The sequence below is a fragment of the Trematosphaeria pertusa genome (genome assembly GCF_010094035.1).
Source record: "Trematosphaeria pertusa strain CBS 122368 unplaced genomic scaffold BU26scaffold_12, whole genome shotgun sequence".
NCBI lineage: Eukaryota > Fungi > Ascomycota > Dothideomycetes > Pleosporales > Trematosphaeriaceae > Trematosphaeria > Trematosphaeria pertusa.
The window spans coordinates 1,022,624-1,048,874 of NW_022987223.1; the positions used below are offsets into that span (position 1 = coordinate 1,022,624).

At 54.3% G+C, this 26,251-nt stretch overlaps 7 protein-coding genes across 7 annotated transcripts; 2 read left to right on the plus strand and 5 right to left on the minus strand.

Moving 5' to 3' along the window:
• Positions 1-918: 918 nt before the first annotated feature.
• Positions 919-2,489, minus strand: BU26DRAFT_522064 (glycoside hydrolase family 5 protein; the record flags this gene model as incomplete). The annotated part of the gene is made up of 5 exons (XM_033829695.1): positions 919-1,485; positions 1,555-1,864; positions 1,939-2,071; positions 2,171-2,298; positions 2,384-2,489. 5 exons carry the CDS (start codon positions 2,484-2,486, stop codon positions 990-992), a joined length of 1,170 nt encoding a protein of 389 aa, XP_033680659.1. The 3' UTR covers positions 919-989.
• A 555-nt stretch (positions 2,490-3,044) lies between these two features.
• BU26DRAFT_73211 (EF-hand) lies at positions 3,045-4,955 on the minus strand. The gene is made up of 3 exons (XM_033836279.1): positions 4,375-4,955; positions 3,162-4,296; positions 3,045-3,110 (listed from the first exon to the last, which is right to left on the minus strand). The coding sequence occupies exons 1-2, from the start codon at positions 4,837-4,839 to the stop codon at positions 3,328-3,330; spliced, it is 1,434 nt and encodes a 477-aa protein (XP_033680660.1). The 5' UTR covers positions 4,840-4,955; the 3' UTR covers positions 3,045-3,110; positions 3,162-3,327.
• Positions 4,826-10,738, minus strand: BU26DRAFT_607860 (glycosyltransferase family 2 protein). Its single transcript, XM_033835791.1, has 3 exons — positions 10,161-10,738; positions 6,480-10,109; positions 4,826-6,431 (listed from the first exon to the last, which is right to left on the minus strand). The coding sequence occupies exons 1-3, from the start codon at positions 10,457-10,459 to the stop codon at positions 5,072-5,074; spliced, it is 5,289 nt and encodes a 1,762-aa protein (XP_033680661.1). The 5' UTR covers positions 10,460-10,738; the 3' UTR covers positions 4,826-5,071.
• Positions 10,739-11,103: 365 nt separating this feature from the next.
• On the minus strand, positions 11,104-11,839 carry BU26DRAFT_508281 (uncharacterized protein; the record flags this gene model as incomplete). Its single annotated transcript, XM_033827064.1, has 2 exons — positions 11,104-11,256; positions 11,369-11,839. 2 exons carry the CDS (start codon positions 11,837-11,839, stop codon positions 11,104-11,106), a joined length of 624 nt encoding a protein of 207 aa, XP_033680662.1.
• Positions 11,840-12,325: 486 nt separating this feature from the next.
• On the plus strand, positions 12,326-18,219 carry BU26DRAFT_578469 (glycosyltransferase family 2 protein; the record flags this gene model as incomplete). The annotated part of the gene is made up of 4 exons (XM_033834429.1): positions 12,326-12,627; positions 12,683-15,189; positions 15,235-17,896; positions 17,949-18,219. The coding sequence occupies 4 exons, from the start codon at positions 12,326-12,328 to the stop codon at positions 18,025-18,027; spliced, it is 5,550 nt and encodes a 1,849-aa protein (XP_033680663.1). The 3' UTR covers positions 18,028-18,219.
• Positions 18,220-18,674: 455 nt separating this feature from the next.
• BU26DRAFT_607862 (uncharacterized protein) lies at positions 18,675-22,527 on the plus strand. Its single transcript, XM_033835792.1, has 3 exons — positions 18,675-19,359; positions 19,452-21,961; positions 22,011-22,527. The coding sequence occupies exons 1-3, from the start codon at positions 18,910-18,912 to the stop codon at positions 22,252-22,254; spliced, it is 3,204 nt and encodes a 1,067-aa protein (XP_033680664.1). The 5' UTR covers positions 18,675-18,909; the 3' UTR covers positions 22,255-22,527.
• Positions 22,528-23,652: 1,125 nt separating this feature from the next.
• On the minus strand, positions 23,653-25,335 carry BU26DRAFT_508284 (uncharacterized protein; the record flags this gene model as incomplete). The annotated part of the gene is made up of 2 exons (XM_033827065.1): positions 23,653-25,218; positions 25,276-25,335. 2 exons carry the CDS (start codon positions 25,333-25,335, stop codon positions 23,653-23,655), a joined length of 1,626 nt encoding a protein of 541 aa, XP_033680665.1.
• Between the last annotated feature and the right edge of the window lie 916 nt (positions 25,336-26,251).

Genomic DNA, 26,251 nt, shown 5'->3' on the forward strand with positions numbered 1-26,251 from the left:
CCCTGGAGTGTCGCGCGAAGTCCTTGGTGTCGTGGCTAGTGTAGATGTGAGCCCTGTGGGGCCATTAGAGCCAGAGACCTGAAGATGGATGGGTTAGGCCTAATTCGGACAATAAGAGCGTGATAATGTAGTCCTTATGCAAAAGTTACCAACGGAGACATTGTGCTGCTTCAGAACGACGTGTATAGTCGTGATATTGAAAGAGTAAAGTGAGCAGGTTAGCGAGGAATGAGACGGGAGAACGAACCAATAATCCCCCCTGCCCTCTTCTCCACATGGCAAAAACGAGAGACACCAGTCAGCGCCGGCAAAGAAAAGGCCAAAAAAGTTTCTGAGGCATAGCTGACTCGAACTATGAATACGTTAGCAAATATTGCTAACTCAGAATCTCAATCAAGGCGTCATACCAGCTAACCTTCTGGATGCTCCAGTATGTGGACTGGAATCAGACGCGCTACCTACGACGAGGGATTAGCCAGAGCGTTTCTGGATTGGCAGAAGTTCAACGGTGCTCACCATTGCGCCAATGCCCCTCGTTGATTGGTTGAGAAATATTGAGAATTTTGAAATTATTATACCTATGTACTGAGAAAGATATTTGAAAAGTGGCTTCAGGGCTCAAGCACGCGTGATGTGTGACGTGTGCGTGATTTTGATATTGCAAGTGTGTTGTGTGGGACGGTTGGATTCGGTTGCCGGTTGATTGAATTGCTCTGCCTTGGCACGTGGCATTTGCACGATGCTCCCCTGCTCGAAAGATGAAAAGGCTTCAGCCAGTAAGAGCACTGGAGAAGACGTTAAGAGCTTTGTGGATGGACTTCACTATTTCCTACTGCACATTACTGCACAGCCTCCATGTACTTCAGATAGGCTGCTCTGATAATCTAGCCCTAAGTTCCCATTTCATTATCAAAATAGGGGATTATACACCGAAGCTCCATTGTCCGGAATCCAACTTCCGCACCCCCTTCCCCCCAAAAACCCTCTCATCAGCCCGGTAGTCTAAGTCCCAAACATCCCTCCAGCACCTTAGCCACATCATCCACCAGCCCGCCCTGTCTACTACTACTCACGCCACACCGCTGCATCGGCTGGTACGCCGTTATATGCGGCTCCAGCACCTCCGGCCACGTCGAATTCGCCTGCGGGCCCTCATCCGGTTCCACGCTCAAGAAATAGTCTCCCCACAGGGGCCCTGCCGCCCAGTACGTCCACCCGATGAACTGCGGGTTCTGCTCCATGAAGGTCAGAGTGTTGTTGAGGGTTTCGAAACAGGTTGGGTTTACGCCGGCGCCGAACTCGGTAAGCATGGCTGTGTAGTTGTTTTCGCGCAGCCAGGCGGTTACGGGGGCGAGGTTGCTGGGGGCGGCGAGGGTACATTCTTCGTGTGTGCCGGAGGTGTCGTTGTCGAAATAGAGATGCATATCGAACGCGAAGTTGTTCATGGGGTCGGTTATGGCGGTGAGGACTTCTGCATTTGGTGTGCTAAGTTGAATGTTAGTCAAGAGTGCTGGAAACTGGGGAAGGAGGACTCTGAGAGGAAAAGGGCCTTACCAATTCTGACTACAAGTCACATTAAGCCATCTCTGTGCGCCCGTAAACCCATTTCCCGGCACGAGAATCATCTGCTGTGCTCCGGCCTGCCTAATTGCATCGATCATCGCCTGATCGTTCTGCAGAACCAAACTCGTCGGCATATCATGCGGCTCATTCATGATGCCAAATATCACGTTGGGGTTGGTCATGAAGCGCTTGGAGAGTTCGCCCCAGAAGGCTGCAAGGTCTTCGGTGCTGGCGGCTTTAGGGTCGGACGAGTTCCCGATGATGGAGCCGGATTGGGGTTGCATCGACGGGTCGTTGTAGCCTGGGGGACGTTAGCGCTGATGGGGAACGAAGGGAGAGAGGAGCATGAATGAGATGGAGGGAAAGATGACATACGCATATAGTTATGAGCATCTAGAATCGCGTATCCGCCTTTCATGGTGATGTAAGTCACCGCGTCTTGCAGAAACTCGAAGTACGTCTCGTTAAACGTTGCTCCTAAGCCAGTCTCGAGAGGGCACATGCGCTCCTATTCCACCATCAGCAACACCACTCACATGCACGATCTCGCGAGAAAGCGGGTTAGGGATGGTACGGGGGAACGCGCAGAGATGCGAGAATGACATACCAGAAGGAACGGTATACGGATTGTGTTTACGCCCGAGGCAAGGAAGAAGTCGATTGCCGTCTCGTTAATGAACTGAAAGTCGATGCCGAAGGCGCCGGGGAGGTTTTGCTGCGCGAATTCGCCGCCCGCTGTTCAAATGTCAGCCATCCATCCATCAATCCTGTACTCTCCTCGCTCCCTCTCTTCTCCTCCCCCTCTCGTCCCTAGACTCACCAGAGTTCACCCCCGCATATATAATCTCCGCGCTCCCTCCGCCCACCAACACCCCAACAGCAGCAGCGAGACCCAAGCTCACCGCGCTCTTAAACCCAATCATGCCGAAAACGAACGTAAACTAAGAATACAATTAAAAAGAATGTAGGGAACGATTGAGCGAAGAAATGAATGAGGGACTTAGGGGAAGCAGATGACGGTCAACGGCATCGCGAGGCCAAAAGCTCCTAGTATCCGGGGGGCGGGTAAGGCTACGGCTATGTACCGTTGCTCACAGCGAAAAGCAGTCGGTAAACCCGGCAGTTGCATAGCTTTCCTCACAAGGCTGTAGTTCATGCAGAAACTATATCCCAATCTCGTACATCCAGCGCCCCTTTGGGGTAAGGTTGTGCCAGAACGAGCCATTGCGATTGGAGTGAACAACGCCATAGCATGAACTCCAGTTCTGCAAAAGAGTGGTGACACGCAGTCGGCAGTCAAATCATTGCTCGGCTAGTATTCAGCCTGTGTCGCTCGAAAAGCCGTCAGTGGCGCAAAGCTTGGTGTGCGCATTGATGCGTGATGCGCATGACGGCATCTGAAACGCGGGGACTGAGGCTGCCGGCAAAGAGTAACCCCAGCGACGAGCGCGAACATGTCATGTCGAGGACGGTGATGGCGAATTTGTTGTTTGGTACTCTGGAAGGAGAGGTGGGGCGCGATAACTTTGGCATTCCGGTGTGGCTGTCTAATTCTCCATTAGTTGAGCGTTTCTTTCCGGTCGAGGAAGTGTGCTAACCTTGAACCTGGGGCGAGCTACAACAAAACGCCTGCAAGGTATAGGAGAGCGCTGACCAGGAGATGATTCTTGATATCAATACGCCATTGTCTCTACGGTATAACAATCCATCGCCCAACCTCCCATGCACCTCAGGACGCTGCAGCCATATGTCTACATCCCACCATCATCGGCTTGCCTTCTCATCATCAATCTGCCTCCTCAAATCTGTAAGCACCTCCCTCCTCCTCTCCAAATGCCCTTGCAGCCCCTCGACCTGCTCCCTCACCGTCTCAATCTCGTCCCTGATACCCCCGAGACCTTTAACGGCACCCCCCTCTCCACTATCTAACTCCCTCAACACGCCCCTCTTGTAATCTAGCAGCATCTCCAGTTCCCTCTTAACCAGCGCGGGCTTGCTGTCTCCCCTCCTGCCGTGCCGCCTGCTCTCTGCATCCTTCTCCACGCGCTCGATCTTCTCTTCTAGTTCTTTGAGCTGCTTTTTGAGACGGACCTCTTCCCAGTCTTCTGTCGTGCGGCCCCCAAAATCGGTGCCTTTTGTTCGCGCACCGTAGTTCGCTGCGCGGTCGCCGACGCCGAGGCGCGTGAGATATGCGTCGCCGAACTTGGCTTTCCTACCCGTAGTTGTGTTGTCCTCCCCTCTCTCTGCCCACCGGCTCCCCGTCCGCTCAACATCGTAATCAATATGCGCCTTCTCAAAGCTGGCCCTCAGACTCGGCGGCACACTCCTCGGGACCCTGAACCCCTCGCTCCGCTGATTCAGTATATGCAAGAAAGCCAGACACGCGTCCTTGCCCACATTTTCTCTCGCTTTCGGATTCACCAGGTTCCATGCAAACCTGACGTCTGAATCTGGCACGTTGTCGAGTGAGTCAAAGAGCCCGGCAAGCGAGTCGAAGGATATGTTGCCGTGGCCGTCGCGGTTCGCCGTGTAGATCTCCTCGTACTTGGATTTGTCGGCGGGCGACATATACCAGTCAAAGCCGTCGCGTAGGCCGGGCGTGTCGTCGTCGTCGTCTTCGATGCTTTCGAATGCGGGGAGGGTGCCCGTCATGGCGCGGTTGGCCTGGACGAGGTGGGCCTTGGACTCGGGGACGAGCCAGTCGGGCAGCGATGCTGGTACATCTACGCTCTCCTAAACCGTTCCCTAATTAGTTATGCTCTAACTCGTGCCCTCCTACTCCGACCCGAAGCGTGCTACGCGTAGACGTACCCCATTGATCAAGTCAAAAATCAACCGCATGGCCACACAAAACTCCTCAAAGTCCAGCTTCCCATCATTGTCCACATCTGCCAGATCCCAAACCCTCTCGAGCTGATCATCTCTCAGGTGTGAGTTCTTGAGCACCGGAGCTGCCTGCACGCCATCGAGATGAGTGGCTCCGTTGGCGAGCGAGCTGAAGATCTCCCAGTACTTTTCGATTTCGTCTTGTTCGATGCGGCGCGGCGCCATTGTGACGAGATAGTGAGGAGCGAGGAGGCGAGTTAGTGTGGGCGAGATGTGAGGTACGTACGTACGTTGGGTTGCTGCGGAGTGGGCGGTGATGCGCGGGCTGCGTTGCCGAAATTCACCCGCAGAACGAGCCCAAGACGTATCGAGGTTGCCCTCTGATTCACAGCACAGGAGATTACTTAGCGTCTGCAGTTGTAGAGTCTTCGGATTAGGTATATACCACATCGCCTATTAACATTACTATGAAGCCAGAATCACCAGTTGGTTCCCAAATGGGCCGCAAGATGCCAGCCCCAATTTGCCCCAGAAATCGCGCCATATTCAGATCAGATACCAAAAAGGAACGTTGCTGGTCGTCATCTAGTTGGAGACCACATAAATTTTAAACCCAGAAAATCCGTCGTGGTGACATGAAATATGCAACGCCGCTAATGCAAGTTCAAATGGGGTCGCCCATTCAGAGCATATTCGCTAGTTCAAGGTCGATCTGCTGATTGAGGAATATCCGCCTCTCGCCCGTGAGCTGTGTCTGTAGTCGCTGCTCGGCGAGCGCGACCAGCTGTTTCTTGGTCACACGGTCCAGGTCGGCTTCCCTCAGACATTGCTGGACTACCTCAATGATGGTAGCGTCGCTCGGCCCGTTCATCATGTTCTGGAAGTTGACGGTGCTTCCAGGTCGAGACTGCGAGGGGCCGAGGGGGCTGCGTCCGCGGATTGGTGGCGTGGACGCCATGAGGTTGTCGGAGCTCTGGAAGCCACCCACGCTTGGTCGGTTGCCGTACGGCGACGCATTATAGTGGTCACTCATCCCACCCATAGACATGAGACGGCCCTCTTGAGGATTGTCTTGGTAGCGTGAGAAGTTCGAATAAGACGACTGTCGTGGCTGCATGCCTTGGTACGGTCCTGGCGATTGCGGAGGCATATGAGAGATGTGGTGCATGTTGGACATAATGGTTGACGCTGGTTTGACCGACGAGTAAACGGACTGCATGTCGTTCATCTCGTACCCGTCGTCATCGTATGCGCTGTTTATGCCCTTCTCGGACGTCTGGCCGACGAGACCGCGACGTCCAGGAAGTCCGTTGGCCATAGCATAATCATCCCATCGCTGAAGAGGGATACTCTTCGGGTCGAAGCCCTCCTCGTCTGTCGTGACGATCTGCTTGACACCCTTCTCTCCGATGACAACACGCGTGTTACCCCAAGAGAAGTCATCCTGCTTCCAGAACGAATAGAGTGGCAGAATGAATGAGTAGATGGGGAAGGCGAGGATGTAGATGATCATCCAGCCAACATGCTGCCACTGGCGCTTGATGATGAAGATAATCGCTTGCAAGCCGTACACGGCAGCGAGTATGATGATCGATACCAATGGGAATTGACCACTCTTCGAGATGACCAAGTAAACGAGGTAACCGAGGTAGACGCAGATGGAGGGGAGAATGATCGTTCCGCAGAGGTCAATGAAGACGACAAAGCGCATGCTGAAGCAACAGAAGCCGCACATGTCCTTGAGGAGGACAAGCTCAGCCAGATTGTGGATAGTCGAGTTGATCCAACGGCGCCTTTGAGATAGAAGGATGCTCCACGTCTCAGGAGCAGCCGTGAGAGCATACGCATCCGGAACGAACTTGTATGACATGCTCGGAAAATGCTTGGTCATCAGAGTCGTGAGGTAACGATCCTCGCCGAGCGCGAGAAGGTTCTTCTTATGCAGCGTATCGACGTTGCAGTCGGCATATTCCTTGATGACCTTGTCCGAGATGATGAGAGGCTTGCCTTTGTCGGCGGTGCGCAGACGGTACATGCAGAAGCTGCACGAGTTAGCAAGATGCGCGTACGAGACGGGAGTTGGAACTTACCATCCAGGCAAACAAGTGACGCTACCGAACAAACTCTCGAAGGCTTTAGCGAGATGATGCGAGATGTAGTATTCGTACACCTGGATCATCGTCCACCAGGACCTCTCTTCATTCTCCAAACTCGTCTCTCCACATATGCCAGCAATCTTGGAGTCATTGGCGCAGCTCGCAACCAGACGGTTCAGAGAGTCGGGCCTGACCATGGTATCGGCGTCGACCATGAGAAGATATTCATACAGCTCTGGGTCCACACCAATAATGTTGTTGATTTGGTGAAACATCTCCAGTTCCAGAGGGTTCATAGCCGCGCGATGGTGTACACGATTAAGGAAGCTCATGAGAAGAATCTGCGAGTCTCGTTTTCCACGGTTACCGGGTTTGGCCTTGGTCTGCTCGGACTCCTTTCCCATCTTCACGACAACGATGTAGGGGACCACGTTGCCTTCGAACTCATACAGACCCGAGTAGACCTTGCCGTAGTTGAGCTGTTCGCTTCCTGTACCGACCGATTTGAAGGGAAGCGCAGGAGGGTCGACCTTAGGATCCACGCCGAGGATGTCCAACACGATCTTGGGCGTCGGCCTGTCATTGCCACCACCGACTATCATGCCGTCGCAGATGACGCAGATGAGCTTCCGCTTGTTGTCATAGGCAAGCGCAGTAAGCGAATCCAAGCCCTTGCGCAGCTGGTCCTCGCCTTCAGTGTAGGCAGGCACTTGACAGATGACAAATTTGTCTTGATTCGCAGGACGTCTCTTCGAACCAAGCTGAAGAGCAGCTAAGAATTTGACACCGATGACAGCGCAAAGAATGATCGTGACAGCAAGAAGGATGTAATCGTTGACTTGGCATCGAGCGCTCTTGCGAAAATCCGTCTTCCCGACGAAGAAAGTGTTCTCCAGGCACTGAAGGTTGAACTCTTGCGCAGTTTCGTTCAGTCGGTTGTGATACTTCTCCGTGAGGTCGCTTCCGGCATAGTTCTTGACCATTTCCTCGAGGTCCGGGTCTAGGAATTTGTACTGAGCATTGCCGTCCATAAGATCTTGGGTGTGGAAATAGTCGGTTAGATCGTAAACCCTATTGCCGAGGCGGAACCAATAGTGATTCTGGTTCTCCCCCTCGTCTTTGATCTTCCCAGTATCCCAGACCAAGTCCCCCTTCCTGAACTCCTTGATCTTTGGCACAAAGACGTTCGGGTACCAGAAACTGTCCGACAAGGCCTTGCTGTCTGGAGCCGTGGTGCGGTTACCAGACACGTGCTGTGCGGTGGCGGCATACTCCAGAGTGTCGTTTGATTGGAGAACGACCAGATAGGTCTTGACTAGATTGGGGCAGGCAAGGTAGAGCGGCGGCCGGATATAAGGATCCATGTCAGCGCCAGCCAAAGGCAGCATATTCTCCTCGGTGGTTTTGGTGTGGCTATCGCTGTGCTGTCTCTTCCAGAAGCTCGATAGGTCGTAGACAGAGCCGTGGTGACTAACATAGTAATCGTTCGAGCCCTGATGAGTCGACACCTCTTTACGGTTCCAAGCCTTGTCCTTGTTGGGGCAGAGAAGTTTACCAAACGCGATCATGTAGAAGACGATGGTGGCGTTAATGAGGATGATGAGCGCTACCAAGACAAGTTTCTCGCGCCATGCCATGCGGACGTCAGGGCGTTTCATGCGGCCAACGAACTTCAAGATCGGTGAGGGTATCCAGAAGGTCAAAGCCCATACAAACGCCACCCAGATTCTCCTCGTCTTTGAGATAGGGGCCTCGGTGACGACTAGATTCCCACCAGATTCGGCATCGTAGTAGGTTATGCCCTTGTCATCATCGCCTTTTGTTCCGAGGCCGTAGTCTCCTTGACGGTTCTGGATGGTGGGAGCAGTGGTCGGAGCGATGGACCTGGCGCCGAGAGCGCTGCGGGCACCCATAGTTGCAGAGCTGTGCTGACGCTGCAAAAGGTGGGTCTGACTCGTTTGAGGCATCATTTCGGGCATTGGTGGGAAGAAGCCGCTGCCCTGGCCGGGGCTGTGGGTAGAGTAACCGCTCTCAAGGCCTCCGGCACCGACCATGCTGCCCAACATGTTGGAGGACATTTCTTGCGCTTTGAGGTCGAGTTGCGTTTCGGCCTCCCACCATGTACCTTCCCTGACCCAAACTCGCTGATGGCCCACGACAACTTCGCCATTGCTCCAGCCGCGCTCAAGAATCCAGTTCTGGATGCCGTCTTTGCCATCCATGCAGCCCAGAACATGATAGCGCTCGAAGAATTCATGGTGGTCAAAATCAGCGGTGAAGTCCAGCGAGCGGTTGCGACGGTTCGCCCATTCCGGCAGTCTCCACTCCCTCAGTTGCCTTGACACCGTTGCAGCTGACCATGTGGCGTTAATATCCTGGGAAAGGTGCGCAGGGGCCGAATCGGATGGGTGAAGAGCGAGGTGAAACCACACTCTGCTGCTGGCGACAGTGATTGGCAGATCAACTCGGTTTTGCTTACCCAGCGTGATGCCTTGATCGACCAATGGCATGAGTACCCCCTTCAGGAAGTTTTGCTCGTCAGGGAGATTGAAGGCAATCTTCTCCAGCACGGCCTCGCGCTTCTCCAAGTCCAGCTGCCGTTGGCGTAGTTCCGTACCATCTACACCGAGGTCGGCGCCGGAAGCCTGGGTAGCTTGTCGCAGACCCTCCAGGACGGAAGCCCCCGCAGGCGGAACTTGTACACCGTCCTCCTTCATCTCGGCGTTGATGCCGTCATTATCGTCGAAAATGGTGCGGAGAGCAATGGCTTTTCCGAGAGCCTGGCTAGGTATCTCGACCACTGTAATATTGACAATGTCTCCTGCCTCATCCTCGGAAGGAGGTGTCATAGGGCCGGCTTCGCTGCTGCTCGAGGAGAAGCCTGCTCTGGAGCTGCGGATATCCTCCTTGATGGTAGCGTTCGCATGTGCAACAACATAATCGACAATAGCCTCATAGATGCCGGCAATAGCGGTCTCACGGTCCTTGGCGCTGAGTTGCTGTCGAAGCACCCCTGGAGCGATGTCGAGCAACGCGCTGCACTCGTCGCATACAGCCTGCAGGGTGTCCTCGTCTACAAAATAGCCGAGCGTATCTCCCAGCTTCAGCAGGCCCGTGAGGCAGCTGATGAGGTTCGACAGCTTTTGGCCCTTGATGCCGATAGCCTTCAAGTTCGCGCGAAAGTCTTCCGCGGCTGCGGCATCGTCGGCGTCTGGAAGATAGGCGGGTGGGTCGTAGGTTCCGGACTTGTTGAGGAGGGAGTACTCAGAGGAGTGGCTGAGGTTCAGGAACTCTCGCTCAAGTTGGCTGGCAGAGCTGGAGTTGAGGTAGTAGAAGACATCAAACGCACGGTAGCCCGACTGCGTTGGGACATCAAGCAAACCCTTCTGCGTGTCTATGCCGGAGCTCGCGAGCTTGATCTCAGCTCCAAGGAGGTTGCCTTGAAGATTGATGGTGAAGATGGCGGCCAGGGCTGAGTGCCGGGGAAACGAGGGATTGTGCGGAGTCACGCAGTGTGTGAAGGCTCTCAGTGCCTCGAGGGCGATGTAGAAGTTGCCGGGAATAGATAGCGGCAGGCCTGAAATGAAGGGCGAGAACAGCGAGGGCGTGGACTCATGTAGAGATCTGCACACTTTAGCAACTGGCGTCCCACGAAGCGGTCCAGCGTATACTCACCCCAACACAATGCAGCCGTCCTCTGCCCGGCGGCGGGCGTGCTCCCACGCCTTTCGTCCCAACTCTACGTCGACGGTGCCGCCAATGCGGTCGTTGACCATAGCCCGGGCTGTCAGCCATGTGTTGACGACCAGGCTGGTGCTGGCCTCGAGATTGTAGGACGAATTGGTCTTGTAGCATGTGTTCAGCGTGTTGAGGAGGGTCGTGGTGGAGACTTGGGAGGACGGGTTGCCCGGACGCGGTGCGGCGGCGGACGCAGTCGAGTAGACCGACATCCGCGAGTTGTTGACGAAACTCATGGGGGGGACGGGCTGGGCTGGGAGCCCCTCTGGCGGACGCGGGGTGGTTGACTCCGATGCACCAGGTAGACTGTCGAGGGGCCGTGCGAGGTTGTAGCGATCGTGGGCGGGCTTATGAGCGAGTGTCCAGAGGTCGTCTCCTCACGCCTCAAAATGAACAGTACGGGGGATCGTGACGGGTGGTTAACGTGGAAACGCGGTTGCCCCCTGTCCCCTTCACTGCAATGATGGCGAAAAGTGAAAACGAAGGGACGGATTAAACGACTGTGAGAAGAAAAGCGAAACGCGAAACGGCGAAGCAGTCCGGGTGACGGCGAGCAGCTGTGATGTTTGTTGGCGGAGGTTCTGGTCCATTCCTGTGTGCCAAGCATCACACGGGGCAAGCTAGGGGTAAACGCCGGCGTATTCTATGTAAGATATTCGTTGGCGCGGCGATCCCAGCTGGGCCGCTCCTAGGATGCTTGCCCGCCGCACTCTTTGCATGCACAGGCGGCGGCGTGGCGTGAGTGTGGCCACCGTCACGGCGAGTGAGCGTGCGTGCTGTCTCACGACCCCTATTTTTAGTGCTTCTTTTGTTTACACGCTGCAGAGAAACATTGAGAAACACCACGATGGCTGTGCTTGCGTTCCGGCTGCTTTTCGATTCACGAGCAGAGCTGTCCACTGTCTCTCCCACAGCTGGCGCTATCGATAGCAGCGGAGCCTCTCCGTCGCAAATATAGACTACCGGCAGTAGGAATATAGCGTTGGCCGTTCTGTTCGGCTGGAGGCGGGAAGAGCCACGGCGAAATAACAGGCTGCACATCGAAATATCCACCAGCTTCTTCATCTTGAATTCTGTCGCCGTTGTCACCTCCTGCTTCCGGGGTGCTAAAGACAAGCTCATATGGAGTTGACGTCACGACACACCCCTGAGGATCCGCTGCTGGCCTGGACCCGAAAAGGAGAGGTCCATCCGGCATCCCATGAAAATTTTGCCCTCGGTGTTGCTTCAGACATGCGCTCAGCCTCCCCGCTGGCCTCAACACGACCTCTCTGCTGTGGCATCGGACGGCTGACTGCTGCGAGTGCCAACGTCTCCACCACAGCTCGACATAGCTGGCTCCCCAGCGCAGTATAATAGTATTCTTCAGCGCTGGGATCTGGTCGCCGTCGAGTCCTTGGTCCTGTCGTCAATACGCAATCGATAGCGTACCGTGCATGGACGTGCAGCGATCTACCCCAGAGTTTCCCTAGCCCTGCCTCTCGAGTTGCTGTTCCGAGCGAGTTGAAAATGCTAGCGTCCAGAGGTGCTTCGGCAGCGAGGTCCGCTGCTTCTGGCTGGCGGGCGCGCCGTTTCTCCTGACAACAGCCCAAAACAAAAAGCTGCCGGCGGCGCATGAATAAGCAGAGCCAGAGAGGCGGCCGAGCGGCGTGAGCATGTAATGTTGTCAACGTTACGGCGTTTTGAATCTATTTTCAAAAATAGCCCCTTTCCAGCCCGACCAAGCGGCGACGAACGTCCGCTCCAGGGCTGGTCGCTAGTCGCTAGCTGCCTCTCCAAGGTCAACACCCCAGCACCCGCATCATTTTGTGAATACCATCGCCGTCCAACCCCTTCGACACTGCACGCCGCTGTGTCTCTTTCCCTTCGTTTGCACGCCTTTCCCACGCTCGCTGATTGTAATTTTGTTTTCTGGGGACTCGCTCGCCGCCCGCGTGTTGTTTCTCCTGGACCCGCTGCATTCCAGTCCCAAAACACTCCACCGACTGGATTTGCCCGCAGCAAGACAACCGGTCCTGACGTCCTCCTGCCCTACGCCGATCCGTCTTTCTGCGTGACGACTACACTCGTTCAACGCTCCCGCTGGGACGCGTCCGCCGACAATGGCCAGCTCCTCGTTCGGGGGCAATGTCCCCCAGTACGCCCAGGCGTCGCTCCCCAGTCTGCCGCAGCACCTGCAGTCCGATACACACCTCACGGCACACCTCGCGAGCCGCTTCCACGCGCACCTGCCGACAGCCGCGCTCTCTTCGCATGCAGTCATCTCTCTCAACACATATACAGACGCTAGTCGCGGACCCGATGGCGGCAAGGATGGAAGCGCGCATCAGGCCGCCGAAGACTTGGCCCAGAGGGCGTACATGCGTCTCGGTCTTCGCTCAGAGGACCAAGCAATCGTCTTTCTGTAAGTCGTTATGACTTGGGTGCACGCTCGCCAATCGAAGACTGACATATTCCAGGGGCGAGTCTGGAGCCGGAAAAACCACGATTCGCGGCCACCTTCTGAGGGCCCTTCTCTCCTACTCGGCGACGCCCTTGTCGAAGAAGATCGAACTTGCTCACTTCGTTTTCGATGCCTTCACCACTACCAAGTCCATTACCACACCAGTCGCTTCCAAGGCAGGCCTGCTCCTCGAGCTGCAGTATAATACCTCCACATCACATCATGCCACGCTGTTGGGTGCACAGTTCCTGGCCCACCGCCTGGAACGCAGTCGAATTGCGTCCGTCCCGACAGCCGAACGGAACTACCACATTCTGTACTACCTGCTGTGCGGGACGAGCGCCGCTGAGAAGAAGCATCTGGGATTGGATGCTATCGGGAATGACCCTGCCGGTACGCGAGCATCGTTGACTTCGAACCGACGATGGCGCTATCTCGGACACCCCGCCCAGCTCAAGGTCGGCATTGATGACGCCAGAGGCTTCCAGGACTTCAAGACCGCGCTTCGCAAGCTTGAGTTCTCGAAGCAAGACATTGCAGGTATCTGCGAAGTCATGGCCACCATACTCCATATCGGCCAGTTGGAGTTCGAAACCGGCCAGTCTACCACGCCCTCCGCCGATGAAAGCGGTGGGTACTCGCATGAAGGCGGCGAGTCTGTTACCATGGTGAAGAACAAGGAGTGCCTGCAGCCTATTGCCGCTTTCTTAGGCGTCAGCATTCAAGATCTCGAGCAGAGTCTCCGATACAAGACGAAGACGCTTTACCGCGAGCGGGTAACAGTCATGCTGGACCCCAAAGGTGCGCGCGCCAACGCCGACGAACTTGCGCGAACGCTCTACTCCCTATTAGTCGCCTACGTCATGGAACAGATCAATTCGAGGATTTGTGTCCTACCCGATCAGGTCGCCAACACCGTGTCGCTTGTTGACTTCCCAGGCTTTTCCCCTTCTTCTGCCACGGGCTCGGGGCTGGACCAGCTGCTCAACAATGCCGCCAACGAATCGCTGTACAACTTCTGCCAGCAGAGCTTCTTCGGCCGTCAGGTGCAAGATATGGAAGCTGAGGATATCAGCGTTCCGCAGCTTGAGTACTGGGACAACTCTGAAGCCAAAACTGGGCTACTCAAATCTGGTAACGGGCTTTTGAGCATTCTCGACGATCAGACACGTCGTGGCAAGTCCGATATGCAGTTCCTGGAAGCCATTCGCAAGCGCTTTGATGGGAAGAATAACTCCATTCTGCCTGGCAGCTCCACGGTCATCCAGCCTGGCAGCAACTTCCCTACTCCGAACACATCGGCATCTTTCACCATTCGCCATTTCGCGGGAGAGGTCGATTATTCTGTGGAGGGTCTTATCGAGGAGAATGCTGAACTCATCTCGGGCGACATGATGAACCTGCTCAAGTCTGCCCGAACTCCATTTGTTCAGGAGCTGTTTGGCCAGGAAGCGTTGAAGAAAGTCACACACCCAAAGGAGAAGACAGCCATTGTGCAGGCATCAGTCAGCTCCAAGCCGATGAGGATGCCCAGCATGGCTAGGCGCAAGACGGGCAAGAGCGGCAGATTTGGCCGTCCAGTGAATGTGTTCGACGAAGACCCCATTAGCGACGCCGACAGCGCAGTATCCGGATCGAAGAAGGGCGACTCGGCGGCAAAGCAAACAGGTGCTGCTGGCCAATTCGTTAGCTCCCTCAAGACCATCGATTCCTCCCTTCGAAAGGCCAACCCTTACTTCGTCTTCTGCTTGAAGCCCAATGACCGGAGAATCGCCAATCAGTTCGACAGCAAATGTGTACGACAACAGGTTCAAATTCTTGGTATCGCCGAGATCAGCAAGCGGCTGCGTGTCGCAGACTTCAGCATTTTCCTTCCCTTCGCTGAGTTCCTAGGTTTGGCCGAGACAGATACAGCTGTCGTCGGAAGCGAAAGGGAACGGGCGGAGATGGTTCTAGACGGTAGGCCGTGGCGGGAGAATGAGGTGCGAGTCGGAGCAACCGGCATATTCTTGAGCGAGCGATGCTGGTTCGAGATTGCAGACGTTGCGGATATGCCCTCAATTGCGCCGCATTTAGGTGTGTCCACCTCCGATGATAATCTCCTCACTCCCGATGCCGCCCGATCATACGGCGATAGTAGGGCCGGTCTCCTCTCACCCTCTCCTGGCGGCTACTATGACAACGACAAAGGTGGTAGCTATTTCGGCAGCAGAGACATTGATGCACGATCCGAGGCACCATCTGGCATAACGAGCGGTGACATGTTCCACGGACTGGACCAACCAAAGGTCATCGACGAAAAGGTTCCCGGGAAGGATATGCAGGAGGTTGACGTGCTCGAGGTTTCTGGGAGCCGAAAACGATGGATCTTTGTGGTCTATGCACTCACCTGGTTTATCCCCGACTTCCTCATCAGATTGGTAGGAAGGATAAAGCGCAAGGATGTGCGTATGGCGTGGCGCGAGAAGTTGGCCATCAACATGCTCATCTGGCTCAGCTGTGCATTTGTCATTTTCCTAATGAGTAAGTCATTATCGTTACATTCTAGCGTTTGCTAACGTTTTGCAGTCGGTTTCCCGGTGCTGATTTGCCCAACTCAACACGTCTATTCGACTGCTGAGTTGACGTCCTACAATGGCAAAGATGGAAATGATGCTTATGTCGCCATTCGAGGTGTCGTCTACAACCTAGGCGATTTCATACCGCACCACTACCCCTCCATCATTCCCCAGAAGAGTCTGCAGAAGTATGCCGGCCAGGACGCAACCAACCTTTTCCCCGTCCAGGTCTCTGCCCTCTGCAACGGTGTAGACGGCAGAATCGACGACGGCGTTCAGCTGAATTACCGGAACTCCAACTACACAAACCAAAATAATGTCATCAGCACGACGGACCTCAATGCCAAATTTCATGACTTCCGCTGGTTCCAGAATGATTCCCGGCCCGATTGGTGGTTCGAGCAACAGGTGTTCCTCAAGGCAAACTACATGAAGGGCCGCGTCGGATATAGCCCCCAGTACCTCAAAACGCTGGCTAACAAAGGCAACGCGATTGCCTACATGCACAACAAGGTATACGATCTTACGCAGTATATCCCTGGGGGTCGCGAGGTCAAGGGAAAAAACGGAAAGCCGGGGAACTCGAACGTCAACACAAACTTCATGGACCAATCTGTGGTTGATATCTTCAGGGTGCAAGCCGGCTCCGATGTCAGCAAATACTGGGATGGACTGACCCTCGATTTGAAGAAAAAGAACGACATGCAGGTCTGCCTGGACAACCTCTTTTACGTTGGCGACCTCGACACCAGGAACTCCGCCAAGTGTCAATTCGCCAAGTACTTCCTCCTCGCCATCTCTGTCCTCCTTGTCAGCGTTATTGGTTTCAAGTTCTTCGCCGCTCTTCAGTTCGGCAGGAAGAGCGTGCCGGAGAACATTGATAAGTTCATCATCTGCACCGTTCCCGCATATACCGAGGACGAAGACTCTCTTCGGCGTGCTATCGACTCGGCTGCTAGAATGAAGTACGATGACAAACGCAAATTAATCGTCATCGTCTGTGACGGTATGATCATCGGTCAAGGCAACGATAAGCCCACTCCCCGCATTGTGTTGGATATTCTCGGCGTCCCCGAGACCTCCGATCCTGATCCGCTCAGCTTCGAGAGTTTGGGAGAAGGCCAAAGACAACACAACATGGGCAAGTGCTATTCCGGTCTGTACGAAGTTCAGGGCCACATTGTTCCATTCCTAGTTGTGGTCAAGGTCGGCAAGCCTTCGGAGGTCTCGAAGCCTGGCAACCGCGGAAAACGCGATTCCCAGGTCATTCTCATGAGGTTCTTGAACCGCGTCCACTACAACCTCCCAATGAGCCCGCTCGAACTTGAGATGCACCACCAGATTCGTAACATCATTGGCGTCAATCCCACCTTCTACGAGTTCCTCCTGCAGATCGATGCCGACACGGTCGTTGCCCCGGATTCGGCCACTCGATTCGTTGCTGCATTCCTTCACGACACTCGCCTGATCGGTGTATGCGGAGAGACATCCCTCACGAATGCCAAATCATCCTTCGTCACCATGATGCAGGTGTATGAATACTACATCTCTCACAACTTGACGAAAGCCTTCGAAAGCTTGTTCGGCTCCGTTACCTGTCTTCCTGGCTGCTTCTCCATGTACCGTATTCGCGCTGCCGATACAGGAAAGCCTCTCTTCGTGAGCAAGGAAGTAGTTGAAGCATACCAAGAGATCCGCGTCGACACCCTCCACATGAAGAACTTGTTGCATCTGGGAGAGGATCGATTTCTGACGACTCTGCTCCTCAAGTACCACTCCAAGTACAAGACCAAGTATCTGATGCGCGCCCACGCCTGGACTATTGCTCCGGACAGCTGGAAGGTGTTCATGTCACAACGACGACGCTGGGTCAACTCAACGGTGCACAACCTCCTCGAACTGATTCCGCTGCAACAGCTCTGTGGTTTCTGCTGCTTCAGTATGCGCTTCGTTGTCTTCCTCGACTTGCTCTCCACGGTGGTCCAACCTGTCATTGTGGTTTATCTCGGGTATCTGATCTACCTTCTAGTCCACAGCAGGGATTCCGTCCCTATCACCGCTATCCTTCTCCTTGCAGCTATTTATGGTCTCCAGGCTATCATCTTCATCCTCCGCCGTAAGTGGGAAATGATCGGATGGATGATTATTTATATCCTCGCCACTCCGATCTTCGCCTTTGGTCTTCCACTGTATGCTTTTTGGCACATGGACGACTTCTCCTGGGGCAACACTCGTATCGTTACCGGTGAGAAGGGCCAGAAGGTTGTCGTATCCGACGAAGGCAAGTTCGATCCGGCCAGCATCCCGAAAAAGAAGTGGGATGAATACCAGGCCGAAATGTGGGAGCAGCACACGATGCGCGACGACCGCTCGGAGATCTCCGGATTCTCATACGCCACCAAGCGCTTCATGGGGAGTGCGTCCGTGGCTGGTTCGGAATACGGAGGCATGCCGCCGTCTCGGCCCATGTCCCATCTTGACCTACCTCGTTTTGGCAACGGCTCTCGGATGAGTCTCGCCCCCAGTGGCTATGGCGGCTACGACAACATGGAAATGGCGAATCTGAATCTGCCCAGCGACGACGCAATCCTGGCCGAGATTCGGGATATTCTCGCCAGCTCAGATCTCATGACAATCACGAAGAAGGCTGTCAAGCAAGAATTGGAGAGGAGGTATGTTCGATCACCACTATCTGCGCGGTGACCTCGCTAATAATATATACAGGTTCGGAATGGATCTCACGCTGAAGAAGCAGTTCATCGGCAGCGCTGTCGAGTCGTTGCTCGTCGGCCAGACACATTAGCCCTCTCCTACACTTCCTGCATGATCCCAAGCATATCATCCTTACGAGTATACGGTTTACAAAAATCTCTCGCCACTATCTCTCTCTCGCATCTACCTTTTTCGCTGGGCTGGGGAAGGTATCTTTGTCTATATAAGTAGTATCTAATCACGCCTCGAAAGCATCGCATTCCTTTTGGGACCATGGGGGAACGGATCTGGGCGTTCTAATGGAATTTGGGATGAGGTTAGGAAGGAGGTGCGTGCATTTATCTGGCTGTCTTTGGTGAGCCTTGGCTCTTGGACTGTGCATCGTCATGGCAAAACTAAATGGGTCTTACGGGGTTGACTAGTAGGATGTATGGTGGTTGCATAGCAGTAATTGAAGTGTGAGCGTTACATTCACCTATGAGATGTCCCCTGGCCACGAAGTGACAAATACGGCCGTTATACTGCGTGCAATAGCGCTCGATGGGGCACTGTGTGCAGACCCTCGGGCGAAGACGCGGTAGAACCAAGGTATGGTCATGAGAAAGCTAGGCAATAGAAGAGTCATTCAGCACAACCCTGGACTGCTTATGTCGGAGTGCTGACAGTGCCCTAGCGTCTTGGCATCGGTGCAGCGACCCCGCCAAATCGGGTCACACATTCGCAAACAATCGAAATTTTGTCTTTTTGTGCGCTCGCCTCCAGCAGTTTCTGGCGCTCTCTTTACTTGAGGGCTCTCTAGTCCGTTCCTCGAAGCCCGCTTTCGCCTCTTTAACCACGGACTTATTGGTTTAATTCCACAGCTGCGCCTCCCCACTTCGGTAACATTCAACCCCGCCACAGGCAGCTCAATACCCACAACCTTCGAGACAAAAACGCGCCCGCGCCTCGCTTCCGATAACATACCACATACGCAATGCCTCCAAAGAAGAAGGGAAATAAGAAGGCCCAGGACGACTGGGAGGCTGACCTCGGCGAGTCCGTCACACCGCAGGATGCCACCGCAGAACCCCAGGCCGAAGAGCCTGCGCCAGAAGAGGATGCCCTGGGAGGTGGCCTGATGGCTGCTATCCAAAAGCGAGGGAAGAAAAAGAACAAGAAGGGCGCAGACCAGGACTGGGTAGAAGGCGAAGACCCGACCGCTGATGGCACAAATGGAGGCCTGGCTGCTAAGGCACCAGAGGAGGCGAATTTCGACGACGATGATGTCTTCGCCGGCAACTTCAACCCCAAGAAGGCGAAGCCCGCGGAGGAGAAGAAGGACGAATCAAAGGAAGCTAAGACGGATGATGGGCCGCGAGTGAAAACGAAGGCTGAGAAGGAGAAGGAGAAGAAGGAGAAAGAAAAGCAGCGGAAAAAGGAGATGGTATGCGCCCCCTGTCTCTACTTGCTTAGCTATCACCTCTGTGATCTTCAGATGGTTATCGACTGGAATGACTGCTAACGTCATCGTCATAGGCCGCGAAGAAGAAAGCCAGCGCTCCCACAAAGACCGAACCTGCGAAGCCCGCCGAGGCGATACCTACCGATACCCCCTCGCCCGCTGCTCAGCCCGCCGCTGTTCCCGCTGCTGGCCCCGCTGGTAAGAAGAAGAAGATACCCGCCGCACTTGCTGCGATTCAGAAACAACAAGAAGAGCGACGGAGACAAGAAGAGGAACGCGCTCGGCTCGCAGCCGAGGAGAAGGCTAGGATTGAGGAGGAAGAGCGGCAACTGGCAGAGGAAGAGAAAAAGAAGGCAGAAGCCAAGGCGCTCAAGAAACAGAAGGAAAAGGAGAAGATTGAGCAGCTGAAGAAGGAGGGCAAGTACCTTACCAAGGCACAAAAGGAAGCCAAGGCCAGGAGTGAAGCTCGACTAAAACAGATGCTCGAGAGCGGAGCTGCAAAGGTTGAAGCGCTCGAACAGCCTACGGAGAAGAAGAAGCCTGTCTATGACAACCGGAAGAAGAAGAAGAGCCAGGCTGAGGTCCAGAAAGAAAAGGAGGCCGAAGAGGCGGCGAAGAAGCTCGAAGAACTCAAGGTTGCCGAGGAGCAAGCCGCTGCCGCTGAAGCCGAAGCCCAAAGGGCACAAGAAGAGGCTGAGGCAAAGAAAGCCGAGCTGAGTGAATCTGGCGAAGACTGGGAAGTTCAGGCTGACGCTATGGAGGGTGTCAAGGATAGTTGGGACGTAGATACGGATGAAGAGGAGGAGAGGAAGGCGAAGGCGAAGGAAGCCAAAGCTGCCGCTGAAACAAAACCTGCGAAAGCAGCCCCCTCCAGAGGTGCCGAATCAACTTCAGAATCCGAAGAAGATAGCGAGGAGGAATCTTCGGACGAAGAAGAGGGTACCGCCGCGCAGAAGGCTGAAGCCGCGCGAAAGGCAGCCGCCGCAGAACGGCGAAGGAAACAACACGAAGAGGCTTTAGCGGCACGTTCCAAAGACAACCTCCGGTCTCCCATTTGCTGTATTCTCGGTCACGTCGACACCGGTAAAACAAAGCTGCTTGACAAGATCCGGCAGACTAACGTTCAAGAAGGCGAGGCTGGTGGTATCACTCAACAGATTGGTGCTACTTACTTCCCCAAGGAGGCGTTGGTGAAGAAGACAGCTGTAGTCAACAAAGACGACTCTTTCATCTTCAATGTTCCCGGCCTGCTCGTTATTGATACGCCTGGACACGAGTCTTTCACGAACCTACGTTCCCGCGGTTCCTCGCTATGTAACATCGCCATTCTAGTTATCGATATCATGCATGGTCTCGAGCCACAAACATTAGAGTCAATGCGGTTACTTCGAGAAAGACGGACGCCTTTTATTGTCGCGCTCAATAAAATCGATCGTCTGCTCGACTGGAAGAAGATCGACAACAACGGTTTCGAAGACAGCCTTAGCCTTCAGAAAGACCGGGTGAAGAGAGAATTCGAGGACCGATGGAACTTCGTGCACACCCAGCTGCAAGAGCAAGGTTTCAACTCGGAGCTCTTCTATAAAAACAAGAATATGTCACGATACGTGTCGGTGGTTCCCACATCTGCACATACCGGCGAGGGTATTCCAGACATGCTCAAGCTCATCATCAAGCTCACGCAAGAGCGCATGACAACGAATCTGATGTATCTCTCCGAAGTCGAGTGCACCGTTCTGGAAGTTAAGGTCATCGAAGGTCTCGGCACGACTATCGACGTTGTCCTTTCCAACGGTGTTCTACACGAAGGTGACCGCATAGTGCTCTGCGGTAATCCGGAGCCTATAGCAACAAATATTCGAGCCCTTCTCACACCGGCCGAGATGAAGGAACTCCGTGTCAAGTCTCAGTACGTCCACAACAAAGAGGTCAAAGCTGCCATGGGTATCAAGATTGCTGCCGATGGTCTTGATTCCGCAATCGCTGGTTCGCGACTACTCGTGGTTGGTCCAGATGACGACGAGGACGATCTCCTGGATGAAGTCATGGGTGACCTGGCCCACCTCCTCAGCAAAGTCTCCAAGACTGGCCGCGGCGTATCAGTCCAAGCGTCCACCCTTGGTTCCCTCGAAGCCTTGCTAGAGTTCCTGCGCGTGTCTAAGATCCCTGTTGCCACTATCTCCATCGGTCCTGTATATAAGAAGGACGTCCTACGTGCCGGTATCATGCTAGAAAAAGCTCCCGAATACGCTGTTATGCTTTGCTTCGACGTCAAGGTCGACAAGGACGCGCAAGCATACGCCAACGAGATCGGAGTCAAGATTTTCGAAGCCGATATCATCTACCACCTCTTCGACAAGTTCACGTCTCACATGAAGCAGCTGGAGGAGAAGAAGAAAGAGGACTCGAAAATGCTGGCCGTGTTCCCGTGCATCCTCAATCCGGTCGCCGTTTTCAACAAGAAGGACCCAATCGTTGTGGGTGTGGACGTCGTTGAAGGCAATCTCAAGATGACGACGCCTATCGCTGCGATCAAGAAGAATCCTGTTACGGGTGTCAAGGAAATCATCGACCTAGGTAGAGTGTAAGTTCATTCCCTCCCTCTCTATTCAGTGTTCGCTAATGTACCACAGCACCTCCATCGAGCGCGATCACAAGCAAATCCAGGTCTGCAAAAAGGGTCAGCCCTCTGTCGCCGTCAAGATCGAAGGCCCTAACCAACCCCTCTACGGCCGCCACCTGGAAGAGAAGGATACACTGTACTCGCACATCTCACGAGAGTCTATCGACACGCTCAAGAAGTACTTTAGGACCGATGTCTCTCAAGATGAGTGGAAGTTGATCGTGCATCTGAAGAAGGAGTTCGATATCCTATAAGCGAGCGGCAGTGATCAAAGAGATGGGCCGATGTGTATGATTCGTATTTAGTGGGCTAGCTAGGTATGTGCAGTTTATCACTGCTCTTTCTAGACTGTAATGTTTCTCTGCTCTGGACATGGCTTTGTACTCTGGTTGGCGTTTGTGCATCGGTCGGCGCGTTTTCTTGGTGTCCTGTCACTTTAGGGATGCTGGAGGCGTTAAAAGCAGCATCACGTAGGTATATGCATGCATCATCCCAAGCTTTTTCTCTGCGTCAAACGCTGGACGATCAATCTGTACCCAAACCCAAACCCACAATACCAGCTGAGCGAAATGCCACCAATCAGCGAAATGCTAACCGTCTCATTACCACCCCGGCATTATTCATCTACACAGGGAACAGTCGGTGTAACAAGTCGGTGTAACAGTCGAGTCGGTGAGGATATGAGTGAGTGATGATGAGTCGGACCCCTCCTCACCTTACCCCTCCCTCATCGGAATCCCCGAATTCATGATCGACACCATTGCGACGATCTTTCCCAATCGTCTGCATACGCTATACCGCTGGTTCAAGTTGTGGCCAGGTGTTTGGACTAGGCAGGCCGCGCAGGCGGCCGCATGTGTATCTGCAGTATGTATGCCGATCGGGCTGATGAGTGGCGACTTGTCTAAGAGCCAAAGAGCTTGGCGAAAGCGTGTCGTGCCTTAGATCTTCAGGTTCCTGTGTGACCTGACCGACCGTGACCGTCACATCGGGTCTGCCAAACGCATGCAGGGCAGCAGGGGCTTAATGCTAACGCATGCATGCAGGGGAAGAATAGAAGTCTGAGGTAAGCGGACGCTATACTAGCGGGGATGCAGGAATGCTTTTGGGATTGGGATGTGTGTGGGATGCAGGGGTGCAAAATGGATGTCAGGTTGGGCGTGGTTGCAGTTGCTAGCTAGCATGAGATGAGGGCGGTATTGATTCCGCGTTCTGATGATGATGTCGCTGGGATATTCACCGAGAAAGATATTCGGAGACTGTGTGGACGATTGGAAGGGGTGGGGTTGCTATCGCTAGCTATCCCACTAAGGAAAAAAAATGCGCCTGCAAATGCCCATGTGCTTTTTCAACGAGTGGTCCGAAACGCTATGCGATAACCCAATGTCAAAACTCCTGTTAAAAAAAAAAGTGTGCTTCGAAGCGAGTGCGGTATATAACGCCGTGAAAATGCTGCTGCCAAAAAACGAGTGCCGTCCTATGCCATGATATCCAACGCCGGGAAATGCTGGGAGGTATGCTATGCTATGCTATGTGTACAACAATTTGAAAACGAGAGATGGCTGTGAAGCGAGAGTGTGATGAGAAAGAGTGATCGGAGGGGGAGGGGACGATTGGTCGTGAATAAGAACGTCTCCAGGACGTTGTAGCTCTCATGCCTCGTCCCATACACCGCCGAAGTTGTACACGCCAACGTTGACTCTCCGCTCAGTGAGGTCAAGCTTCTCGATGGCGTACCCAATCTTCTGCTCCGAAGCTATGCGACTGAAGGCGCCGACGCACCACTTCATCCTGTCCTCGTCTCCGTTTCGCATGTAGTAGCTGGCTACTACAAAGAGAGGGAGGAACATGTTTTCGGTCGAAGCGAAAGACGTATTCTGGGTGCAGAATTGAATCGAGCGGCAGATGAGCGATGCGTATTCGGTCATTTGGGGAAGAAGAGTAGCGGGGGAGGGGTGTTCGGGGATTTCAGAAAGTGGAAGGTGCGCGTGGAGTGCGTGGCGCGCGTCGAGGATCAGGAGCTGGGACGCCCAATGAAGGCAGAAAAGCGTGCATACTTCGATCGAAACGAATTGGAGAGGGAACGGGACCGAATCCGCGCTGATTTGGGCGGCCGGGAAGGTCCATGGGCCGGGTGTGTTGGCTTTCAGCAGCTCACTCCAGGGCGCTAATGACTGTTCCAGCGTCGTGAGGTCGTCGAGAATACCGAGAACGGCGGAGGCAGGTGTGGGTGTAGACGTACGCGAGGATGCCGCGGAAGTGGTAACGCTGTCGGCGGCGCTGAGGATGTTCGGCAGTGGTAGAATGGTCTCGCACCACTGGAAGTACAGATCGTTGCGGCTTGTTCGGGGAACTGAGTACAACTGGCGGATCAACGGGCGCCATGAGGGAGACGAGAAGGCGTAGCGACGCCTGGTCGAAATCGATTCGAAGAGGCCCTGGTTCAAAATGTAAACATGGATTTCTTCGAAGTCCATGCTCTTGAAGGCGCCGTGGAGGAGACGCGTCGCGCCCTCAATGTGCGTAAGCTGGCTTGGGCCTCCGCCGTTAGACAAGAAAAGCTCCGTGGAGCTCATTACGAGCGTCGTTGCCAATAAGTCCTTTCGATCTGAGGAATCAGGCTCCGGAAGCGCATGCTGAACCATTTGGAGTGCGTTCAAATACATATTCCTGCCTTGGTCGATCAGGCTCTCGTCTTCATACTGCGTTCCCACGAAAGACGCAGCCAGCGCTCCGATGGCCGTATCGAGGATGGGTGACTGGCCCAGCCAGTATGGGAGTAGCGATCTCCAGCCTCCACATTCGTTGCCGATGGACAGCAGGTCGGTCGACGTCTTCTCGAGGCCATTGCGTCTGTAGTATAGGTCGAGGAATAATTCAACTATTCCAGGTATATTGTTCGGATCGGAGTCCGGCACTGGATATGTCGGGAGCGCAGGCGGTGCCAGTGCGGTCATAGACGATGAACCTCCCATTGAACAAAATGCTAGGGACGTCGGGGGCAGCGAGGTGGCTGGTATGACGGGGACCTGTTCTTGCGTGGGTGTTGGCTGAGACGCCATATCCAGGACCAGATACTTTTGCGCATTCTGAGAACGGTTCCAGACGGGTGGCGGGCCGGTTGAGTTGACGTTGATGAAGATGTGGCCCATGTCGTAGCCTCCGCAGGGCTTGTTGTTCGTTACACACTCGCTGCACCGCGGCTTCTTCTTGTCGCACTTGAGACTTGTTAGTACTGGTATGTCTATAATATCCCAAGCAGAAATGCTGCTCACCTGAGCCTGGCTCTCGCGGCAGGGTTTGCAACTTCCTCTCCGTTGCGATTCCGGAAGCATGGTGGTTTGGCTCGGCAGCGTGGTCCTAGGTCGACCGTGGGGTTTAGGGTAGACGCTAGACGATCTTGGGTGATTCCGGGCCCAGCAACGTCAAAGGACGGCTTCGAGTTGGCACACAGGCTGGATTGAGGCTGGGGAGTAAGTGCCTGCTCTTAGCGCAAAGGAATGCCGCTGTATTGGGGCTGGAGGATGAAAAAAGAAACTAGAATCGGAAGGCTATGCTCTCAGCTGTGGTTGAAACGAAACAGAAGGAAGCTGGCAAGAAGCAAACGCGAGAAAGAGTTGATGGCAGATTTGGAGCCCGTTCCTGGTGTAGTATTTAAACAGTCATTGTGGTATACTCTCATGGTGTTGAGGTATAAAGATAGAAAAAGTGCGGCTCACTCCCGCTGTCCTGTTCGCTGGATACTCACAGTGAAGCTTGTACCGATCTTTCCTTGATAAGGCATAAGGCTTGCCTGAAGGGTCTAGAAACGTGGGAGGGGCGCGGGAGTTGATCCGAGCGATGTGTTTAACTCCCGATATAGTGAACCGCTGTGGTGGACGTGGAGGGCATTCCAGGCCGTAGACCGACAGCGTCCTCAGGCAAACCGCGATCTCTGGTGCAGTTGCTGAACGGACGGTGGTGTCGCCAAGGACTCGTGAAAAGCTGCCATGTCTCGACGATAATATTAGCGTACCCCGGACCCAAGTGCACGATGGCTATCCGTTTTGGGGCGAGGTGAACAATGACTATCCCGTCTGGGTTGAGCTGCAGGCGCAAGAGCCTCTACCTCCCGTGGCCGCAGGGGCCAATTGGTCGAGCACGTCTCGCTGCCTGAGCCGCTGGGTCGGCGAGTGATGGTTCGAGAGAGCTAGCTGGGCTCGCGAAGGGCTGCGAGGAGTGTGGCGACAAGACACGGAAGCGCCAATGTTA